The sequence below is a fragment of the Scophthalmus maximus genome, chromosome 1 (assembly GCF_022379125.1).
Source record: "Scophthalmus maximus strain ysfricsl-2021 chromosome 1, ASM2237912v1, whole genome shotgun sequence".
Taxonomy (NCBI): Eukaryota; Metazoa; Chordata; class Actinopteri; order Pleuronectiformes; family Scophthalmidae; genus Scophthalmus; species Scophthalmus maximus.
Window position 1 is genome coordinate 17,199,219 of NC_061515.1, and position 23,282 is coordinate 17,222,500.

The 23,282-nt window shown below is 40.6% G+C and overlaps 1 protein-coding gene across 2 annotated transcripts in view; it reads right to left on the bottom strand.

Annotated features, from left to right (window-relative positions):
* The window catches only part of LOC118299107 (mannosyl-oligosaccharide 1,2-alpha-mannosidase IA), a 186,196-nt gene that overhangs the window by 78,658 nt on the left and 84,256 nt on the right, over positions 1-23,282 (bottom strand). For both annotated transcript variants that reach the window (XM_035622558.2, XM_035622550.2), the window contains exon 2: positions 17,156-17,252. In XM_035622558.2, the coding sequence (XP_035478451.1) occupies positions 17,156-17,252 (97 nt within the window). The remainder of the gene's footprint in view (positions 1-17,155; positions 17,253-23,282) is intronic.

Here is a 23,282-nt window from a genome sequence, read left to right on the forward strand (position 1 = left end):
AAGAAAAGAATACCAACACTGTGCTTAAGATCAGACAACAGATAAGTCGAGAAATATCAATAGTATGTGAAGAGGGAGGATCAACTGAATGAGTACTAACGATACCCCCTTTGAAAAATGCACACTTCTCACATGAGAAAAATCCACCTTACACTTTAGGCAATGTTTATGTGATGCCTTTACTTCAGAGCCAAAGTTTAAACTGGATGCATTTTCACTGACTCACTACAGTCAGTAATCAGAGACAGTCCCAGCACGAACAACAGCAGCACCAGTCATTTCAGCAAATTCTGGTCATAGTACAATCCAGACTGTGCTATTAGGGTTAGTGTTTGTGAGTGGCAGGTCAAAAGATGTCTGATGTCTAATAAAATGGGCTAAATATGGTGGGAAAGTTAATGTTTTAGTGTTTCAATGGTATTTCACTTACTACATTTTACATGGTTGGAAAATAAAATACTTTATATATATCAACAGTCTTGTTATGCAGGTTTACATGCCAGATAAAAGTATGCAAGCAAGCACTTGGCGACTGTGGATGAGAAAAAAAATCCCCTTTAACGGGAAGAAATATGTGGCAGAACCGGACTCACCAGAGGGAACTCACACTGAGACCTTGTCCTGCTGCAGCAAATATGCGATGCTTACTTCCAGATCCTATGGTATCCTTGCTACAAGATGTAAATGCAGGAGACTAATTCCACTGATTATCATTGAAAAGACCTTTCTACCAGTTGCTTCACAGTACACGGGGTCATACATGGTGCTCATTAAACAATTCATTGTTTTTCACTCAAGGCTGCACAATTTGTTCTCTTTACACTGGGCCATTTGTGCCCGCAACATGTTTCACATCCTCCAATCAATCATTGAGAAAAGATTGACTCTCAAGTAATGCCGTGCACAGGACGGAGTTACGAAGAGTGCAATGGATTCTGATGGCTTTGGTGCTGCACATCACTCATGGCCCGGTTCCGAAGCGTTCCCGCAGACCAGAATGAGAGCCGTGTTCGAAGAGAGTGTGGATGAGCGGGCGACTGCCACAGAGACAGCTGTTTGCAGAGGTCTGTTTGCTGGGACGCATTGTTTAGATCGTGTGACTGAGGAAAGCTGACCCTGCTTCAAGGAGTATGCATAGCTGTGTTGTGTACGAGACATTGATGTAGCACCCCTGTCCAGACAAACACAGTGGAAGATAAAGAAGGGAGGTGGGGATGGCTCAGAAAACAGCCCAGCTCTCAGTGAAGAAAAATCTCACCAGATAGCTGCCAGACCAGTGAACTGTATCGTGTGTATGAACTCATTCTATATCGAGCTTTGGCAATGAAGAATTAAATATATGAAAATGTATAGAAAAGTTCTCATTAATTAAAATTACCACTTAACTCTAATGCAAAAATAGAAGGACTTACAGTTAGTTGTCTGGAGTCTATTTACCATCCCTGCCTTCTCTTATTAGGCATCTGTTCTTCTTCAAGAAGAAACAGCTGCTCTCGAGCTTTTAAATCATAACACATCGTCCTCAGCAGTCATGGAATTGTAAACGTCGAAATTTAATTTTAAAACAGTTTCAGGACTTATGATTTGTGTTGCATTTTATAGCGGAGATTTAATGCTTAACCTTTGAAACAACACGGCAGCTGAGAAAAATATCTCATCAAAGCACTTTCAATCACGGCATCATGAAACTGGAAATGCTAATTTATTTTCATTCTATACTACTGGATTGCCTAATGCCTCAGTTAAGAAATGTACTGATTAAATAGCTACCTGTCAAATCATTTTCTACAAGGGTTTGTCTAAAGTCAGGTACTGAATGTCTGAAAAATTAAGTAGCCTATTTCTTTTGACTCTTTTTTTTTTTTAGTTCCTTTTTGTGTGAATACATCTGTTTGACTGTCGTGCTGCCATGGCTACCAGCACTGTGAATATAACTCTTCTGCTTAGCATGTGTGCATATAAACTGCAAAAGAAAAGAAAAAAGGGAAGAAGAAAGAAAAAAAGAAACTACACAACAACAACTGGTTAGGGTCCAGGATGGACCATATAGACAAAATTAGAGGAAACCATTTTGGGATCATCATGTGAACGTCACCTCACCCCACACTGCCGCCTCTCTCTCTTGCTCTTTCCCCCCGTTTTGACCATTATGGAAATCACACAGTTGAACTGCCCCACAAAGGGACTTGCATCTAATGGTGCTTTGTGCCTTCCAGCGCCATAGCACTTGCTTGGCAGAACAAAGGAAGGGACAGAGAATTGATAGATCAAGGCAGATTAGAGCCACAGTCTAAATGAATTTCTTCCATTATGACTGTCTGCCGAGGAGGAGGGGGAGGAAAGGGGTGGGAGGAGGAGGAGGCGGCTGAGGCTTCAGCTAGAATCCCAGACAGCAGGAATCCTTTATCTGAAAGCATATCAGTGTTTGGTCTCTGCATGTTGAACCGGGCAGCTGATGAGTACGGTATCAGACTATGACTTCTGAGCTGCCGCGAGCTTTAACGAGTGCTTCTACCTCCTGCTTTTTTAGGCAAGTCTCGAGATTTGCAAAATTAAGAACGTAGTCAAAAACCGAAGCTAAAGTACTAAATATAATATTGCTAGATGTAATATGCAAATCAGCATGTTCATGTTGTCATTGCTTCCTTTCGAGTGTCAGACGACTTCAGCCCTCTATCTGTCAGCATCTCCTCTTACTCTGTGTTCACACAGGCAGTATCATAACACAGTCAAACTCCAATTAAATCAGCTAAAGCCTGTAGTTCAGTTTCATGTCATAGAGGAGCAAAAAACTAAGAAAATATTCACATTAAAAAAGTTGAAATTATAGAATATTGAATTTTTTTTTCATAAAAACTATTTGAACCGATTAATCGATTATCAAAATAGATGACGATTAATTTAGTTATCACTTACCATTGAGATTAAGGGACGCATACAGGAAATCAGGTGCAAGGGGAGGTCACACAACAACATGGAGCTGCAGAAGTTTTCGTTTCAGTTGTTGTATTTGGTTTTAGGTTTTTTGGAATACAAGACCTACTAGTCTGGGGTTTCTCCTGGTGGAAGATCATGTGTGACCCCATGTTGCCAGTCTCGCAACTACCGCCAGACTCCTGACCCCTTAGCGATCTGATAACTTTGAAAGTCGTGCAGTCTGAATTTGGCTTTATTGGTCAGCAACATTCTCTTTTATCGGACAAGCTCCACCGTTCAGTTCCAGTACACTGTTTTCAAGTACTGTTGGCTTGGAGGGAGCTGCACACTAGTTAGTCGTTGTAAATGTTTTTTGACTTGTGATCATTTGACTTGTGATTTAAGAACAATTGTATTTTCGTGCAATTATTTTTGAATGTATTCTCGTTAAATGAGTCATAAGTTAAATCATTTTCTCAGGTGTGGTGAGAGAAATTGGCGTGACAGATTTTACTCCAGCATGAAAGAAATGTATGTGGGATGGGCTATCAGTACAGTCTATGATCTCATGCTGGAACTGTAGTGCTGGACTGTTTTGCATGTGAGTTGAGAACCAGAGCGCCGTTATGAAGTTTAAAAAAACAGGGTTTCATATTTGATAGCTGGTTAAGACAAGGATTAGCAATAAACTACCAAAGTGTCAAAGACTAAGCAGCCAATCAACACACCTTTACACACGTTAATCTAATCACAAACAAATACAGAACGCACACTGTCCAGAAATGATTGGAGCGACTCTAGACTTCTGAGCGGCGCACACACGTCAATCTAATTGCAGCGATGTAATTTGCCACTCTGGGAGCTTGTGGCGTGTCAGTGCAGCCGCCCTGTCTGATATGACAGCCTCTCAGATGAGATTACACACCGCACACAGTGTTATTGAACCCCTCGCCTCCTCGATTTCCCAAAAGCCCCTCTCGCGCATTGATCAACAGACATGCCAGCACACTATGAGAGAGGGGGGGGGATCGTACATCTGATGGTGTCAACCCACAAAACCTGATTGGAGATGACAGCTAAAGCTAGAGGCTCTGATTAGGCAGTTGATAAAGACAGGCAGCCGCGTCACCACAGCACGATTTGAGCCAGTTGCGAAGTTGTCAAACTTTAATCCAGAAAGTAAACAAAGAGAAAAAAGTCTAGAATTTATCTAATAATTTTAAATTTTTTCTGCAGGATGAAGAATGCATTAACTGTTCTGTCGCAGGCTTTGCTTGTAACCTTGATGGAAATCAACCTTGCAAGCTTAATCTCAGATTTCTTCCGGAGATAAAATGAGGGCGGCGCTTCCCACCAATGCCGACCAGACTTTATCTCATCTGAATGGAGCTTTATGGCTCACTAGTTGTGCACTGAAAAAAAAATGTGCAGCCCAACCAATTTAGTGGGAGCTATAATAACCTGTTGACAAAGAGCTGCCGTCAGCTGGAGAAATTAAACCAGCCATCTTCAAAAGAGCAGCCGCTCCGCATCATTTGTGCAGCCCGGCGGGCATTTAAAGGGAGAGGAGGAAGCTGGAGCAGAGTGTGTATGTGCTACCTTCTGTATGTTTGTGTGCACATCTAGACTTTTTGATCTTATACATGTGTCATTTTGTTCATCCGTTAGCGATCAGTCTGTTTCTGTCGTGTTTCTATAGAGCGGCGTAGCTTCTGGCGTTGAACCGAATGAAACTGCGGGAATATTAAAAAATGATTTTAATTAAGTACAAGGGGTGAACTATCCCACATTTTTAATCCACTTTGAGACCACTTGAAAGGTGTTTCATATTGAAAGGTGTACCGCTGCAATTTCACACTCAATTACAGCGGCAATGCAAACTTTCAAAGAACAAGTGGTTTAGACGAGTTGAAAGACTTGTCCACATTACTCAATATAAATTTCTATTTCACGTCTTCACCCTTCCTCCTGTTTATGTCAGTGTCACCCAGTTCTGTTTCCAGGATGCCAGAGGCAGTTAGCACCACTCACCACCACAACCACCTCTGAAGTGTGGCCCCGACTGACAGGCTACAGTGTTAGCGTTTTTCCAACCCTCATGGCAGGATACCTCAACAGTAGCAATTTATTTCATGCAGTTTTACTTTTTCATTTTGCCACCACCTTCCTTCAACTCACCACAGGTGTTGACACAGATAGCCTGAGCTACAATGCCATATGCTATGGGTGCATTGTGATGAAATAGAAGATATTTTTTCCCCTTGCAGGCTGCAGAGTAAAAAAAGTGACGGTGAAAGTTCATGTGCAAAGTAGCTTTAAAGACACCAGAGGCTGCAGAGGTCAACCTGGGCGGCTGTTAAGTGTTTGCTACACTCCCAGAGACAAATGGTTCAAGCCAAGAGGTTCACTGCAGGAACAAAATGATATCTGCTCTGTAGGTTGCTGATGTGTGAAAAGGACAACAGGCAGAAAAGCCAGAAACAAAATACTCTGAAACGTAAACACAACGGCCTGTTTTCATTGAACACATATCAGAGGAGTTTGTGGTGAATGATAAATGAGCATGGAGACTAAAAACTTAATGTTCCTGGCATACAGGGGGTCTGAGGGGGGGAGTTAAACCGTGGGTTGTCATTGAGAAGAATGGAAGCCTGATGAGTCACAGGGGATCGTTTCAAAGATGATGAATGAAAAGATGAGCTGATGTGTTCGTACTTAGAGGAGGAGTTATTGTGAGAACCTTCAGCTTATGAAATATTAAGGCTTGAGAGTGGTGACAGGCTGCACTAAGGGGAAAAAAAGGACTGTATATTAATAGCTCCTACAACAAGTGAATGAAACAAAATCTGCTTCCTAATACCACCACGAGCTTAAGAGCTTGGCAGGGAAGGCTTGTGATTAAAACTGCCAAACTCTGATTACTGCGCACCAAGCAGGCATTTTTCGGTTTACAGAGACGTCATCGTCGGAGTGACTCCGGCTCTATGTCATCACGGCAGACCGATCAGTGATCACAGATTTCATGAACACAGAGTTTAAGGAACAAAACTCTGGAGGAACAAAATAGAAAACATTGCACCCGATTTGACCTCCGCCCTTGGATCCATCAGCTTGCGATTGAATCATCACAGTAGAATAGGGTCCAATCTGCTCTAATCCTCCTGCTTCGTCATACATTTTGCAACTGGTTTTTCATCATTTTGGCTATAATCCTTGCGCAGAGGCCTGATGATGTGTGTTCATGCCTGTGCTGAGGGGGACGTATTCTAATCCGCACAGGGAAGAGCAGTTATTTGGTGGTGATGATAAAAAAAAAGGTGGCTCCGCTTTGATGTCCTCCTGTAGCGAAATGTCTTTATTCACTGAGTGGAGATGGATTGAATTACAGGGATAAAGAAGCAATATCATACCAATGCTTCCAATACACAAGATCTTTTTCACCATCAAGTGATCAAGTGATCAGCGAGGTCAGGTGCCAGAGCAGATCCAGATACAATGAAATGAGTTCCTTGAGGTCATGAACTCCGCTTCCTTAACTTCCTGGATACAGTAACGATTGATCCTTGTGAAACAACTCATGATCTCAACACAGCCATGTTATTATCACCTCCGTCGCTACGTGCAGCGGGACCAAACCGGCTCTGACAGCAGGTTTGCCCCCAAAGTGTATGAGCAGAGGTTTCGCTATCAAGTTCCTCATCTGTCTGCAGCTTAGACGCTCCAGCATGCGATTGCAGTAAGGATGAATTATTTCCCTCCTTATTCTGATCTCTGAGTTTTACTGAGATCATTGAGTGAACTCAATGATAGTAAATGGTCTTAACATTCACAGTTTTTTTTGTGTCTTTGTGTCTTCCCTATTCTAAACACGTGTCCTGGTTTCATTTCTATTCATTTATTTTGTATGATTAATAATATTCTATTTTATTCTGATCTGCAAATGACTCATTTATAATATTGTTTATAATTCACAAGTTCTCCAGTACAATTTTTTTCGCAGCAGTACTTGACCTCTTTTACATGAAGAATCAAGAAGATATTTTTTGTCAATTATATCATATCTACTGTATATCCTTAGTTATGACTTGCTTTCATATTTGGTCAAAATTGTGAGTACACAACAGAAAAGAAAATGTAAAATATTTCCAGTTGAGTAAAACCCTGCTTCCCTACATTAGTGTTTATTACTGGTAACTGCTGCAATATATGTGCGGGTGGGCACAATCAATATTTTATTATATCACTTCGGATAGCTTATATGTTTGTGCCCCTCAATATCTGACAATACACCACAGGAGATTAAAAAAAGGCAAACTCCATTTGCAGTATCTGTATCTGCAGTAATATCATCTGCAGATATGTTACAACAACAGAGATACATGTGTTATTGTTTAATATTGTTTACACAGCCATGTTTTAATCTCAAATATCATTTATATTAATGTGAAATATGTATAATGATATATCAATATCAGGTCTATGTGAATAGAAATAACAACTGTTGATTGGAGGGTTGAGATGTGCTCTGCGGACAGGGGAGGAGGGACCAGATCCTGATTTGTCACCTAGAGCTATAGTCACTATGGAGACGGATGATTTCTACTCATGATGGAGCCCAGGGGATATAGAAATGGATGGGGCAGAAATGGAAAGTGGATGGTGGAGGGTGACAACTCTTCACTCTTCGGATCTAATGTGACAGGGGGGTGACAGACCCATTCGCGCAGCCCTTCGTTTAACCCTAATGATAAGGGACGTTAGCGCTCCCTGCTCCATTCTCTGTAACATTCTCAGTGCCGCCTCCTTGACCAAGCACAAGGCCCGCTGTGAGGTAATTGCGAACGAAGAAGAAAAAACCTCTCTGCTCTGCCTAATATGGGGGTGGAGAGGGAGGAAGCAATTGCTAGTGGAAGTGTTTGCCAGCTGAATGCTTTTAATAAAAGAGCAAAAAGAGGAGGAGTTTGCAAATGAAAGAGGTGATCAAGGTTGAGTCTCATTGCCTCACAGCAATATGCATGTGTTTGTACTGTATTCACGCATGTTCCCGCTAAGCATTGTTGTCTTTGCGTACGTGCTGTTTCGGCAGAAATCTTCACAGGCTCTGTAAAGTGCTTTGTTTGCTGCACAAGATGATAATAATAATGAAAACAGTGAAAACACGGTGAAAATCTCTCATGGCTATGAGAGGCTCTAAGTGCCCTGTCAAACCAGCTGCGGGACAAAAAATATATTTTGCCTTTCAATTGCACCTCCAGCCACATAAATAATAAATAATAAATACCCAGGGCATCATCATTTAGGCCATTGATCCAAGATAAATCAAGTTTGGTAAGTGCCCCCCCCTCATGTAAGAGCACATGGCAGAGCTTTACATCATCTGAAGAGCCCTTGGGGTTTTGCAATAAACACTACTGGTTTTAAATGGTCCCTGGGCAAAAACCATGAGAGAAAAGGTGACGGGTTCAGCCTGTATTGCTAAAAGTGGCTCATTCTGCATTCCAGGACAGCTCTCAGTAAAAAACAATGACCTTATGCTCTTTAATTGCACCTCTTGGGATGAGGAGGGAAACGGGAGAAAAATGAGGGCAAAGATGGGGATGAAACGAAATGTATAAAAAAGGAACAGATTATATAATCATAAAATAAAGGCAGAAAAAAACTAGAAACCCCCCCCCACCCTGTGTAGGAAGGTCTTTAACTTGTTGTAGAGGGGAAGAGAAAATGTGAATAGCAGCCTGTGGCCAATCCCTTTAACAGCCATGGGATGAAAAGTCTCTGGAGGGAGGGAGGGGCAGCTGTGACACCTAATGTAATGTTCTTCGTCTTTTTAATTACAATCACAAGCCTTGTCCCCAGCATCTGTTGCACTATGGTTTTGGCTTGGCATATAAAGAGCCGCGTGCTTCACTTAGTGACCCACATATGCAGGCACAGGAGTAATGACGTTCACAGAGGGATGAACGTCTCCATAATCCTCCGTTCAGGCTCTGGGGCCGGTTGGCTTCTCACTTCAGAGAAAGTGGAGAAAGTGATATGGCACACAAGATCTCTAAGAAGAAATTAGTTCCGATTTTCTATTGTAAGAAAGTCACAACAGGTTGACTGGTGAACTTTCCAGTGACCGCGCTAAGCTAAGCTGACTGGTTCCAGCTTCATATTTAACATAGGCGGCTTAACGAGATTCACTAAAGTCAGGGGCTTTTTCCTGAACTTTTCCGAAGGGCTCGTTTGTAAGACAGCAAATGTCCGCTAATGTTGCTACTGCCATTTTTTGTAAAATGTTCCTAGAGCCCATTTGAAAAAATTTCCGGAAAATTTCAGGACGTAGCATGAAAATCTCCAGAGGATTCACAGCGAGCGAGTGGGCACTCTATGCAGGCGCCAAGCCTCGCCTCAATGTTCTACACATTTTTCCTGCTGTCATGAACATGTCTGACTCAGACAATATTCTGTTGCGTTCTTCGTATGTGAACAGCAAACTCCCCGGAAAAGGTCCGGATCCAATTTTCCAGAGTTCATGTCTGAAAACCGCCATATAAAAATGAGAGTTCTATCAATCTTCCTATTTAACTCATGGAATGAAGGCTAATAAGCTTATTTCCCCAAACTGTTCAAATATTCCTTTATGGTAAGAAAACAAAAACAAAAAACGTTACATTTGAGTGATTTGAAAAACTACAAAGTCAACTTGGTGTGAATGGTGATTCATACCACATACAGAGCGGAAAAGGGAACTTTTGACCAAACCAACTGCATTGAATCAACAAAGGAGGCATTTGATCTTTGAGTCTGTGATTGTTTGTGAGGAGTTTTTGTGCCACTCATTCTGAAAGCCTCATGCCCAACCATCTACTTTACAAGAGGTTATAGCACAGGAGGAGAATGAATCTCCCTCCCACATGTCTTTAGTTGCCAAAAAGTTTTCAAGGACTTGAGATAGGTTTCAAGGACTTGAGATAGGTTGACAGAATTGACTTGATAGACTTGTTCTCAAGATTTTTCTCAGACTGGTGACAAAGGGAAAAGAAGGGAAACTCATCCTGGAGACTGTACAAGAGCCTCAGACCCTCCGAACTTCACAACAGAGTTCTCCTGAATTGGCTTTCCTTTCAGATTAGATAAAACAGCCTCGCTTATAGCTCCATGATGATAAATGATTAATACAGTAAACATTTTTTTTCCAGCCTGATTTGCTTACAGTGGTGAATGGTACGAAAGAAGAAATACACAAAAGCGAATTACCAAGTGGTTATAACATAGTTTAATCAAGGAGAAGCAAAGTATTGGATTATACTTGAAGCAGGATAACTCTGTTCCAGCTTGGCTTTGCTTAGATTCCTTTACTGGCCTGGAGTAGAAGTTTTAAAATCAGGATTAGCATCTTCCATTGGAGAATCTTGAATCTGTAGCACTTTAATATACCCTATATTACGTTTTCAGCACAATGCCCCGTTTGTGTTTAACATCATTTAAATTCAAAGATGAGGGCCTCGTCCTGTCGTGCTCTGAGATAAGCTAGAAATACAGAACCATCACTACTGGTACTTCTAGTTAATGCGCTCCACCATAAAAGTAGGTCACGAGAGCTCTGGGAGCCAAACATTGAAAATGATTCACGGCACTCAGGGCTTTGGTTTGCAAGTCCTCAGGTTAACTAGTGTCCCAAAACAACTTTGCATCGTTTTCCCACACTCTCTTTTCAATCTGTTCATATCTACATATATGAGTTGAATATTTTCCAGTTGCCTAAAATCTTTCAAAGCGCTCAATCTCATCACCTCTTCCTTTGCACCAAGTGATCTGACTTTTTTCTGTAGAGAATGCCCGTCCTGCTGCACCTCCCTGTCCATCACCTGTCTCCATATGAAGTGATCAATGATGGCTAAAGCCCACCTCTCTTGATCTTGCTGACAGAAAAATCTTTAGTAGAGGCACAGAGAAAAAAGAAGAGAAGAGGAATTAAACAAAGTAGAGAGATGACAGGTTGAGTGAGGGCTATAGCATTTTAAGAAGTGAAAATACTGATCATATTTAACCTGAGACATTCCCCTCCAGACTTCCATTCTTAAAATGTCTTCAGTCAGTACTTTTTATAAGGATGTGTGAAAGGGGCCGATCGTAGTGATGAACCCACGGAGAATTATCACTTGAATCTGCTGCTCCGCTCAGTTTTACACATATTTATAGTGACTTTCAGCTTAATCTTTTATTGTCCAGGTGGCAAACTTACTGTTTTTGATTTAACCTCATTTCACTCACAGCATCTTTCTTGGCCACAGCAGGAAGCTGGTTTTCAGACATTTCCCTCAAGACTTAGTAGAGACCAAACCAGAGCTAATCGAGAGTTAATATTGGACTAGCAGTCATGAGGGTGACCATCAGACCAACATTTAATGTCTGTAACTGCTGGATGTGTCAGCAAGGAATCGTTAGATAATATGACAAAGTAATTAGCTAACTAAAGCTTGATGACACATCAGCGTTAACTTGTTTCTGCTTCCCCCAAGTGGTGAAACAAAAACAGTTGTTTAAGGAATGAAACACTCCCATCCTAACAGACCCATCCTGCTTAGAGCGTTATTATTTCAGAGAGTTCTTAGACGCACATGAGACATCCCACAGATTCACCAATTGACCTTCTCCACTGAATTATCTCAGTCACTTCGAAAAAAAACTGCAGATAAAATCAGCGCCAAATATTGAGGCTAATCCGTAAAGTTATTTACACATGTAAATATAAAATAACAAATCCGAAAGAAAGCAAAGACAAACTATGTCTGGGTCAAACTTGATTTCTCTCCAAAGCTTAACCATGAATATATTGATGAAATTTATTAAGGGAAAATAAAACCCTACATGGACACTGCAAATTAACAATTTTACTATTATATCCCCGAAAAAGTGTAAACTACTTATTTTTGTATATTCTTCTTTAGAAATATTAAACAATATGTAGGCCAACATGTCACTAATGTATAACACTGAACGTCAATTAGCCCTTGCATTAAACTCTTTCATGCAGTAATTATACTACAGGTAATGAGAATACATATTGTGGGTAGTGACAGCTGTTCAGCAGTGAGTTCATGAATTTCTATATTTGTATTAATACCAATGAGATGAAGCCAATGTTTTCATCAGTCGTACTATACCAGAACTTGACCTTGACCTAGCCTTTATTTCATATACTTCTCCCGGATATTTAATATTCAACGTGAAGTAATCTACTCAAAGAGAAACATAATCCATGTTAAACTAGCAGAATATTCCCTTTGTCATACATAATTGATATTTAACCTATCTGCATTGCAGTAAAAAATAAATAAATTCTAATGCCTACAAATCCAAAAATGTATTTTTATGTTTGAAAAAAATCATCTGAACATCTGAATTTTCCATTAATTGCTCTCACTGTAAGAATTCCCAAACTATCTTACAAGGAGGCCGAAGAGCTGAAAAAAACTGTAAGCAGCCCAGTTTTCTCTTTCAAATTAGAGTTAAAATAAACTTTTAAGTCTAAAGACATACTGGATATGGAATGACATACGGAAAACAGAGCATCATCTCTGGTTAAGAGGAAGAGTAAAGGGGGCGCAGCTTTCAGCCTTGAGGGTCGTGACAAAGAAAAGAGGAGAGGGATTACAGTAAAAATAGAAAGGAATGGGGGTTGAGGGAAAGACTCAAAGGAAGATTACAGTGAAGTGAAAATGTACCATAGGAGCTGTTTGAGGAGGAAAACGACTCGCTCTGCCTTTCTATGGTTTGGGTTTGTGTATCTTTTTGTGAAGAACAGCGGGGATGTTCTGGTGACTCTATGCATATTGACGAGCGTCTGACGACAACAACGCTAACTGCCGATCCCATCTTTGAGGCATCTCTGTTTACTCTGGGGATTGAATTAAAGAACACAGCATCCAATTTCATACCTGGCTTCCCGCACCACTCTTCAGAGTGTGACATTTACTCACCAGCATGATGCCCTTTCTATCTGCCTCTCCCTGAACCCCCCCTTTCACTGTGTAGCAAACAAGGATGGAAAAATGATGCCTGATTTACATGGACTGGGAAGATATTACGTTATGGGATTAACCATATAGGGTTGAGGGAAGCCGTTCCCCTTCCCCCTCAATTGGAGACTGAAATATTTCTCTGCCATGCTGCCAAATACAAATAGCATGTTCTGTTATGACTTTTTTCTCGTTTAATATCGTTGAGATCTGAATGACAGTACACACCGCTTAGTGGACCGCCGCACCGCACAGCTTAAGATGGCAAGAAAGACGAGGACCAAACTACCCATTGTGAAAAAGCCTGGCCTCAGTGTGAGATATTTGCTGTGGACAAAAGGAATCGCTCTATTAAATGATTCATGACCAAACGTGCAAAGAGAAAACAGCTCACTGGGACACCCCCCAAAGAAACCAAATTAACCTATTTTTCTGGGATATTTTGTTGGAGAATTTTGGCTCATCGCAGCATTAACCTGTTGTTCATAGATGAATCCGGCTCTAACAGACCAAACCACAGCTAAAACACGAGCAGTTGGTGCTGGATCAGTAAGTAATACAAAGAGATTGTTTACTAAAATGCAAACCATAAGAATTTTATGAGTTGATATCAAGGCTCATTGCTGCGAATTTGTTTCAGAGTCCACTTTCTGCCCTGCAGCAGACAGAAAATACTTAATGTAGCTTTAGCACAAACAAATCACTGCAACCGTCTCTATCGACTTGAGGAATGATAGAGACGACTCCATCATTCCTCAAGTTTTAATACTGACAACAGTACAGTCCATTAGCTTCTAATGTCCTTGGCTGTTATTCCCTCCTAATGACGCCTTACATCACAAGTGGTGTAAGTAGAACATGTTGTGTTAACTCATCTTGAGATATTACCTGAAGTAAAAACTAAAAGATCTCTCACTACTTACTCCAGATTAAAAGGCCATTCAACAGAGTAGGCTTTCTGTAACAAAATATCGACCAAATTAAATAGGAAAAGGTCAATTTAATGAACTACATCTATTACATTAAATAGTTTGAATTCATTGTATTTTTGGCTTCTGCCATGCAAAGTTCATTCATTGTTCGTGGACTGACATTAGCACCAAGTGGCAACCGTGACGTCACCCGTTGGTTTGTGAACTGCCGTTTTGAAGCCTCGAGTTTAGCATTTTGGCCAACGCCATCTTGGTTTTTTGAAACCAAGTTATTAAAAATATTAATAACATCATTGCATTTATAAGTGTCAGTTTTTCCGTAATTATAAGTATCAGTCTGGTAGAGATTAAAGCAACTGTTATACAACTCCTCTCTCCCCCGATATGTTTACATTGCATGTCACTAACCCTGTTTTCTCTCTCTCCTAGTGTATCTCTGACCCCAGAGCTGCAGGACCCAAACACGCCATTATAAGTATTATTATTATTATTATTATTACCACTAAAAATAACAACAACATAATTGTAATTTTTTGTTATTTTAAGTATCAGTCTGGTAAAGATGAAAGCGGCGGTTGTACAACTGTCCTCTCTCCCTCTCTTCTCTCCTACTGTATCTCCTCCCACCCTCTTTCTGCCCACCTCTCCTCTCTTCCCCATTTCTCTCCTCACCCCAACCGGTCGAGACAGTTGACCGTCCACAACTGAGTCCGGTTCTGCCAGAGATTTCTCCCTGTTAAAAGGGAGTTCTTTTTCTTTCCACCGTCACCAAGTGCTTGCTCATTGTGGGATTTGTTGGGTTTTCCCTGTGATATTGTAATATTGACCTCACTATGTAAAGTGCCTTGAGACAATGTATGTTGTGATATGGCGCTATACAAATAAAATTGAATTGAATTGAATTGAAAACCAGAAGTAACCATATATGGAGAACCCTGACTTGGAGCTCATCCACCCATTTGACAGTACTAGCTGTCAATCACACGGTAGCCACACCACAATGCATTGCGTGCTTTATCGTCTATTTGACCAACAGTAACAAAATGAACATCATGCTGTATCGGAGAAGACAGGAAATAAGAAATTGAGGTGTTAACCTCCTCAGGAAAATGTTTACTGATGTTATAACTCAAGTGAGAAGCTGTGTCATTTTCTTATAGACTTTTACAGAAACTGACTTCTTTGCGACCAGAGGAGTCGCGCTCTGCTGCTCATTCGAGAGAAAACAGGTTTTAGGCACTTCAGCATTGGTTTAACTTTCTAGAGCTGGTGACCACGTCCATTTTTATATACAGACCTGACAACACAGATTAGGTAAAACGTGAAATAGATATAAAAATATACTATTTTTTGCAGTTTCATTGTGTATAATAAGACTTTTTGGTCTATTTTGTGTGCACACAATCCTAAGAAAGCAGAACAAATATGTGTTTGATTTATATCACACCATCATTGCTCTAGTTCCTTTAACACCTTGGTGCAAAATCTAAATTTTACTGACATATGAACCCAGCTTCTTACACCTTATTCTCTGTATATCTAGCTGACCTTTAGGCATGGTAGAAACAATGGTTTCACTGATGAGTCATTCTACTAAGCTATAATCAAAAAAAGACATAAGAAAACAAGCTTAGATGTTGAATGGGAGAGTATCTTAAATGGATCATCAGACTTTCAAGTCTCCCCCCTACCTAAGGCAAAAGGTTGTTATTTGCTTGGTGTCTTTGAAATATAAGACCTATCACATGATTAAGGATGGAGCAACTCATGTTACCTGCATACTCGGCAGCCTCGGAGGAACGTCGGGAGCAAAGAAACACAAACTCTTTCCGGAAAGCTCATTGCCTTAATAATCCTGAATCCCTATAGACGTGACGGAGGGAGACCTCAGGTATGGAACAGTACCAAGTAAGACAGTACCATCCAAGTCTTATTAAAAGCTGATCCGCCTTTTATTAAGGGGCTTTATAGTGGTATTTCCCTCTGGCTCAGCAGTGTGAAGTGACTGATACGCTCCACTGCAGAGGACCCGAGGACCCCTCCGGATCTGGCTCCAATTAGAGGCTGTTGGAAACTGTGACACCCCTGTCAGGTAGTGAGCTATTACCACGCTGAGTAAAAGGTAAGAAAGGTACGGTGAAGAATGCTCACTGAGGCGCGAACAGGTGCCACTTGATAGCTTTCAGCTGACAGCCTAAAACAGATAAAGCGGAGAATAATTTCGAAAAAATTAATTTCGTCATGGTTTGTTTTGAGTAAAGCTGCAGGAATGAGATGATTAAATAAAAAAAAAGTGGTGTCAGTTTCTATTTTTTCTTTGTTGCCTCCTTTCAACCATGAGCTGTTTCATTATCAGGCTTGAGTGAAAAAATATATTTTTATCCAAAAGGGTTGCAGAGCCACAGACCCAAATCTGAAGAAGCTAGAACCATTGTTTTAGTGGTCATTCTGCTTATTAAAAAAAAGCCCCCGTTTAAAGTATAAATGACACTGGATCGAGTCGGACACAACATGCAAACTGACTGACCTTGTGTCCTCCACACTGCTGCCCCGTTGCTCTTCTCTGGATAAAAACATACATTTTCAGTAAAACCATCTGAAATATCTAATTATGCAAAAGCTCTGTATCTTGCACAGCATCTCCAAACATCACAAATAAAGGATTGATATTGTTTTGCCGATTTATTTATTGCAAGCTGATTTATTATTATTATTGGTTTTAATGCAGCTTGAAGAGCAGCCTGCACAGTTTGTTTTTCCTCATTTGGCGAGATTTATTTCATTGTAATATGCTGAAAATAACAAAGCTGCAAATTGGGTTTTTTTGTGTAATGAAAATCCTTCTCCAGAGTACCAAGGAAACCAAGCATTCTCCCATTCGCATTGACGGAAGAAGCTTCGCATTTACACTTGGCATCTCAAAAATTCACACCTGCGAGTCAACTTAACTTGCTCTTGGAATCTTCTTCGTTGTTAGTGTTTAAAAAAGATGGTGAGCCTGTCGGAGCTTGTTGACAAAAAGCTGTATAAGTCAATTCCTGTCAAACTAAGAAACTGATGGTATTATTTAGTTGAGATGTCTACTTACAGTATATTAAAAAGAAATCACTTGTTCAGTACAAATTTCTTTTTTTTAAAATCCTGAGTTTTGAGAGAAATCATCACAGACCCGGTTTCGTTTTTTGTTTGTCCTGTTGCAGTTTTGTGCATGACACATTCCAGAAGAAAGGTCAGCAAGTCCTATGGAAAAAAATGCTGGATGACCTATGACCCCATGACAAGCAAAGTGCTGACACTCACCAAACATGTTGCCGACATGCCCGTTTCTCGTCAAAGGCCGCAGCTCATTCTTGCCCCAGGCGTAGAGCTTGTAGTTGTCCCAGGCAAACTTCATCATCTGCAACATAAACAAGAGGAGAGAAACACTGGTCACTGGTGTGATCCGCAGACAACACTCCTCCAGACCCAGACGTAATTAAATTTGTTTTGCTCAAGGCAAAAGGGACTGATAGCTTATCGATCAGGACAGGATTAAGGACAAACATGCAATTATCACACATAAACTATAATACTGACATTTCCCCTGCAGCTACTCCGCCTCCTAAATTAAAGATCGAATGATGTCCGTAGATAAAAAAAAACAAGTTTAATAGATAAGAACACATCATTTTGATGCTCCATACTCCTCCCCAACTTCTAATGAAAAATAGTGATCTGGATGCAATTTGCAAAGAAGAAGGAAACTGCCTTTGATGCACAGAACACATGTCGAAGACAGACAGGCAAGTGAGGATGAAGAAAAAGCTAAAAAGCCCAAAGTGACACAACTTTGTAGCAACACAAGGACAACGTTTGTTGTTATCAATCAAATTAATTCATGAATATCCAAACAGAAACAAGATGTTTAGTTTGTTTTTGCATTTGCCTGAGGCCGATAACACGGCACAGGCAACGCGGTAAGAATGATGTCGCTCATTGGTTGCACATCATGAGTATTGTTACATCGAGCCCTTAAGCCAAAAATCTTCTCACCCTAAGAAGCTCATTAAAGACACGTCAAATAATACACAGCTCCAACATTTTCTCACACTAAAACAACCCCAGTTTCCATAAAAGACTCTCTGCTCAATGTTCAATGTGGTTCAAGTTCAAGCAAAAACCATGACAACTGGTCAGAGGGCCGAGAATAAATGGCACTTTTCTAGTCATATCCACCACCCAAAGTGCTTCACAGAACAAGTCAGTCACCCATTCACACACGTTAAATAATTTGATTTTGTAGTTTGTACTGCACCACACATTAATACATTGTGTGCTGAAAAACATCAGTAGATCAGAAAAATAAAACAATCTTCAGAAGGGGCCCCTTTGTTGTTGTTTTTCATTTATCAAGAATATGGTATCAAATCTGAGAATGCAGTATTTTCAAAAGTGTTTTTCTTCCATTTACACAAACAAATAAGAACCATATATACAGAAGTAATCTTACAGAATGTGGGAAAAACAAGCAGAAAATATTATTAAAGGGAATAGCGCCAAAGAATCTTGTGGAGGAAACATGTTCACAAAAGGTAATTATTTTTTCTCAGAAAGTGTTGAAGGAACAAAAATAACCGCAGCCGGTCTGACTGCTTCCTGACAGAATGTTCCGCCTGGCAAAATGAAAACACGCAAATGTTTCAAGTTATATTCGAAACGTACTCCATCTTATGTAATGTCTCGCCTCTCTGGCAGCTTTTAACACAACAACAACAAAACTAACAGCAAAAAAGTGTTTGCACAAAGCTTGGGATTAGGCTAAATGTTAGAAGTCTGTGTCCCTCTGCGTGTTTCTTTTGAAGGACGTTACGAACTGAATGTCACTCACATCATCTCTGCAAAAAAAAAAGATCAAATGGTATGATGAAACCTGCAAGGTAAGCAGGACTTGACGACCGCCATCAAATAAATGTTGAGGGAAATAGAAAACAGACAGATGGTAGCTGAAATTGCATGACTGTAGGCATAGGAAATGTAAAATGTCAGCATTAATCAGCGATGACCTGATGCTTAAAGATGATACGAGATGTATTTATTTCAGATGGTTTTGAGACTGAGGATTTCTTCCACTATTCTATGATTGTTACATCTATAAAATATCACAAAGACAAAAAAGGTTATTGAGGACAAGGCTGCACTAAATACAAATGCAGAAACATTTAGCTACACAGGGGAACTCTACTTAGACACTGGTACATCAGCGTACACCAGCTGTGAAGTGCAGAAACAATAAGCCAATGGACCAATTAGTCGATCAAAAAGGCAACAAATGATCTGACAGTCTTTATCACTGGAAAACAATGACTGGATCCAACTTCTTGAAATTGAATATTGTTTGTTTTAATATAATGGTAAAATAGAACATCTAGTTTTAATGTGATGATGAGACAGAAAAAAAAACAATCACACAAGTGAGGTTTTTGTCACATCCGAATGAACATTTGTCTAATTATAAGTTGTCAAACAGAAAATCGTGAAAAAGACAATTCCAGGGTCTTCGGGTTTTTCTACAAAAGGTAAAAGCTTTCTTGACATACTGAAGCTCGCACTCCGTCAGAATATTTGGCTCGGGATCCCTCCATGGCACATTGACGAATTTCCATTCCAGTGGAGGGAAACAAATATCTGGCATTGTGTTTTCACATCCCTGCTGTTGTTCAATGTGGAGGGTCAAAGTGTGGGAGGACTGAGGTCATAGAGCCGTAGGATTGCTGGTGTAACAACTCATCACCACAACACACACACACACAGTGCTAATCAATAGCTGCAGACGTATCTACCACCCCTGAAGCTGCTTCTCCAGCTGAGCAAACGGACGAATGATCGAAACAAATGTTTTCAGGGGCACAAAAACGCGGACATGATCTGACGACGCTCCGACTGTTCTTTGGTTGAAATAATTGGCTCGTTGTTGGGCAGAGAAAATCGATGACTGGAAGCAGAGCCTGTGATTTAAATGAATCAGGCATTGACCAGATATACAACTTGCCAATACCAAGACCGTAGGTCAGAAGTCATGCACTGCTGGTGAAACAACAGCGGCCAGATCATTACGCGACAAAAGTTGTTGTGCTGACATTTATACTGCACTGGTTCAAAAAGCTTTATTTATCACATATCACATATCCAACATAAACAAAGGAAGAGCCTAATCCTAAAACACACACACAATACAAACAACCATTCACTCTCACATTCACACCTACGGTCAATTTAGAGTCTCCAATTAACCTAACACCATTCTGCATGTCTTTGGACTGTGGGCGCATACACGGGGAGGACATGCAAACTCCACACAGAAAGGCCCTGGTTGGTTTGAACCAGGATTCAAACCCAGAACCTTCTTGCTGTGAGGCGAAAGTGCTAACCACTACGTGCAGCCCCGGCGGGAGAAATGTAATCCTTAAAAATCTTGATTCAAATCACAAAGTATTGGCCTTGCATGAAAGGAAACCATGCTATGTAACACGAACCTGAATGTGGGGGTTTTCAGAACTCAAGGCGATCATTAGCCATTCTTTGTGTTTCTCATTCTGAAGCATGCACATCTGCTACCTCCTATTTACCACAAAGTGAAACTCTCCGAAGGTGCATAATCACAGATTGCCAATGACTGCGAGGAGGGCTGATATGTAAATTTGTGAAAAGGCATGAAAGAATGTGGGGAGACGGGGATTTGCTAATAGCAAGAGGTTGAGTATCTAAAGGTGGAAGTCACTTTTTGGATGAGTTGAGACGATTACTGGATTAGGGGTGTAACGATTCTGAAACTGAGACAGAAACGACGATGCAAAAGTCAAGACAATGGAACCATGATATCCTAGCTATAGCTCGCTGCAGGTGCAGCCTGCTGAGATCTATAGTTTTTTACATCTCGAAAAAAAACTTGGTCTAGAGAGGGACCTGAGATCGTGCACACTGAACATTTAAAGTTAGGGCAAGCTGTATATATTGCAAATAAATTACACATCTCACTCATTTTGATAGTCCAATCGATTGTGATCATCGTTGTGGTACGAGTCAGGCTAGTTTACTTTGCTTAATACCAATAATAACGGTCAAATAGCAGACACCCTAGGCACATTCAAGTCAGCAACATGGGAACATTTTGCTCATGCACCTCCAAAGAAAACAATTATGAACCAAGCTTTGGATTCGCTTTCATTTGGCACACAGCGAAGACCATATGGAGGAAGGTTTCTCTGAGGCAACATGTAAAAAAGACAAACAAACAACAAGCAACAAACCAAAACGACTGCCACTGTATAATGAGATGTTGCCGCAGAGAAGGGTCTGAATCTGGAGATTGGATGAAGGTATAAATCTTCAGGATGGTAGGGCTGTGCTAATATTTAAATACTCTGCCCAACGGTGGCCTATAGTAACTGCAAACACAATGAAATTACTGCCATAACCATCCACATGGGGGATTTTCCTATGTGGTTATTATCAAAGAATATAACACAGTGTTTTTTCCCCCATGCCTTGCCTATTTAAGAGTTGATCCCACACATCTGACATCTGCACCTTAGGAGAGAAATGCCCACGCTGCATTTCGTCCAATGGCAGCTCGCGATGGGCTTCCTGTGAGGACAAACTTTGGCTTTGAGTCAAAACCACTCAGAATGGGAGTTGCAATGTTTATAACAGAAAAACAGAAAAATAACTGAATATAATGAAGTCCAAATATGTGTGGCTGTGGTAGACTGCCAAGAGAATTCACATTCACTGTGGTTGTAGCTAATTGGCGAGCAGTGCAGGCTGAGGTGAGATCGCCCCTCATTGTAAACATGGTGCTGACAGCTGGGTTTGGACCCTGTGGCCCCGGTGGATCAGGAGAGGGCAGATGCACAGGGATCAACTGTTGAGCTGCACAATTTGTAGCTTACAACTAATTAGAGCACAGCAACACTCCTGATTTCATCTGTGGCCATTTGGGAACTGTAAAAAAGAATAACCTAGTGTTCAATGTCCACTTGGATTACGCAGTTTTGAGAAAGATTGGGCCATGTCGACAGAATTAAGTGCACAGTGAAATAACATCGTGATGGCTGATGGCATTGTGGGTGGGAGGGCTGGGGTTGGTACAGGTTTGCTAAGCCGTGACGCTAATAAACATTAGCAAAAATCATCAGCAACAATTGCAATGTAGTGTGCGACACATTCAGCAGCATCTGAGCGTCGCTGCTGCTTCCTAGTAGCTGTGGCTAACTAACTTGATAACGGGCCTGAATTAAACATGGCCGCCGTTGGTGTGTGTGCTCTCCGCACACTGCCGACCTGTCAAAGGTAGTTTGTGAGAGAGGAGCCGCCACAACCTCGAGTGAACCGAATCTACCTGCAGTTTCAGCAAATCCAACAACGTGAGACATCTTAGTGTTTCACGTCATGTCACAAATTCTCCAAACAGAACTGTCATTCATCTAATATCAATAAAGCTGACAGACTATTATATGGCCGAACCACGACTTTCAGTTTTAATATATATATAAAATATAACTTTGTGTACATTTCTGATTTAATCAAAGGAAATGGTTTATCCAAGAAAGATACATCAGATACAGTTTGTGTGATCTACGTAGCATGTTTTTTTTTGTTTTTTTAGACAAAATGTAAAACCCTTCACTGTGAGGCCTCCAAATTAAAGTGGAGGCTGTGGAGGTCAAGAAGTTGGCCGTGTTGGACAAACTTCATGTCTGTCCAACAACAACAACAACAACACAAGATAAATAAATCACACATTCTCAACATTATCCAACCCTACACCTCTACTACCGCTGTCAAAGATAACAAATGTGCTGCAGCTAAAAAAGAACATTGGCAATGTGTTGACTGTTGAACCTCAGTCTCACTTGCAGACAGCTTACAACATGGTTTTGTTATTCAATAATATAACTTAATATTTTTGTGTCAGAAAGAAGTATGAGATTAATAGTGGAATAAACTGAAATGATGAAATCTGTGATTGTTTCAGACTTTTTTTTTTGGTTTGATTTCTGGTGCGTTGCGCCCTAACAAATGGGCTGAGGACAGCTCAGTGTCCACACAGGATGACAATACACTTCCCCTGTCAGGAGAACGACTCCCACTGGGACCATCCATGTTGAAAATGTACAAACTTGGTGGTACCGTCTGGAACTTCAGATAACAGCATCCATCAAACAGCATGTGGCATGAGACCAGAAGCTTCCTCTCAATGAAGTAAATTTGAAAATTTGGCTTTCATAAGCCAATATATCATTCTGACTTCACCAGTGCAATCTGGAAAGAACAGACAAAACAGCTCCTGCTCTAGAACTTGCTAGATATCTAATAAACTAATTGATCATTCTGCGCTTTGACAGGTTTAGATTTATTGCACATGTTTGAATAAACTAAAGACAAGAAG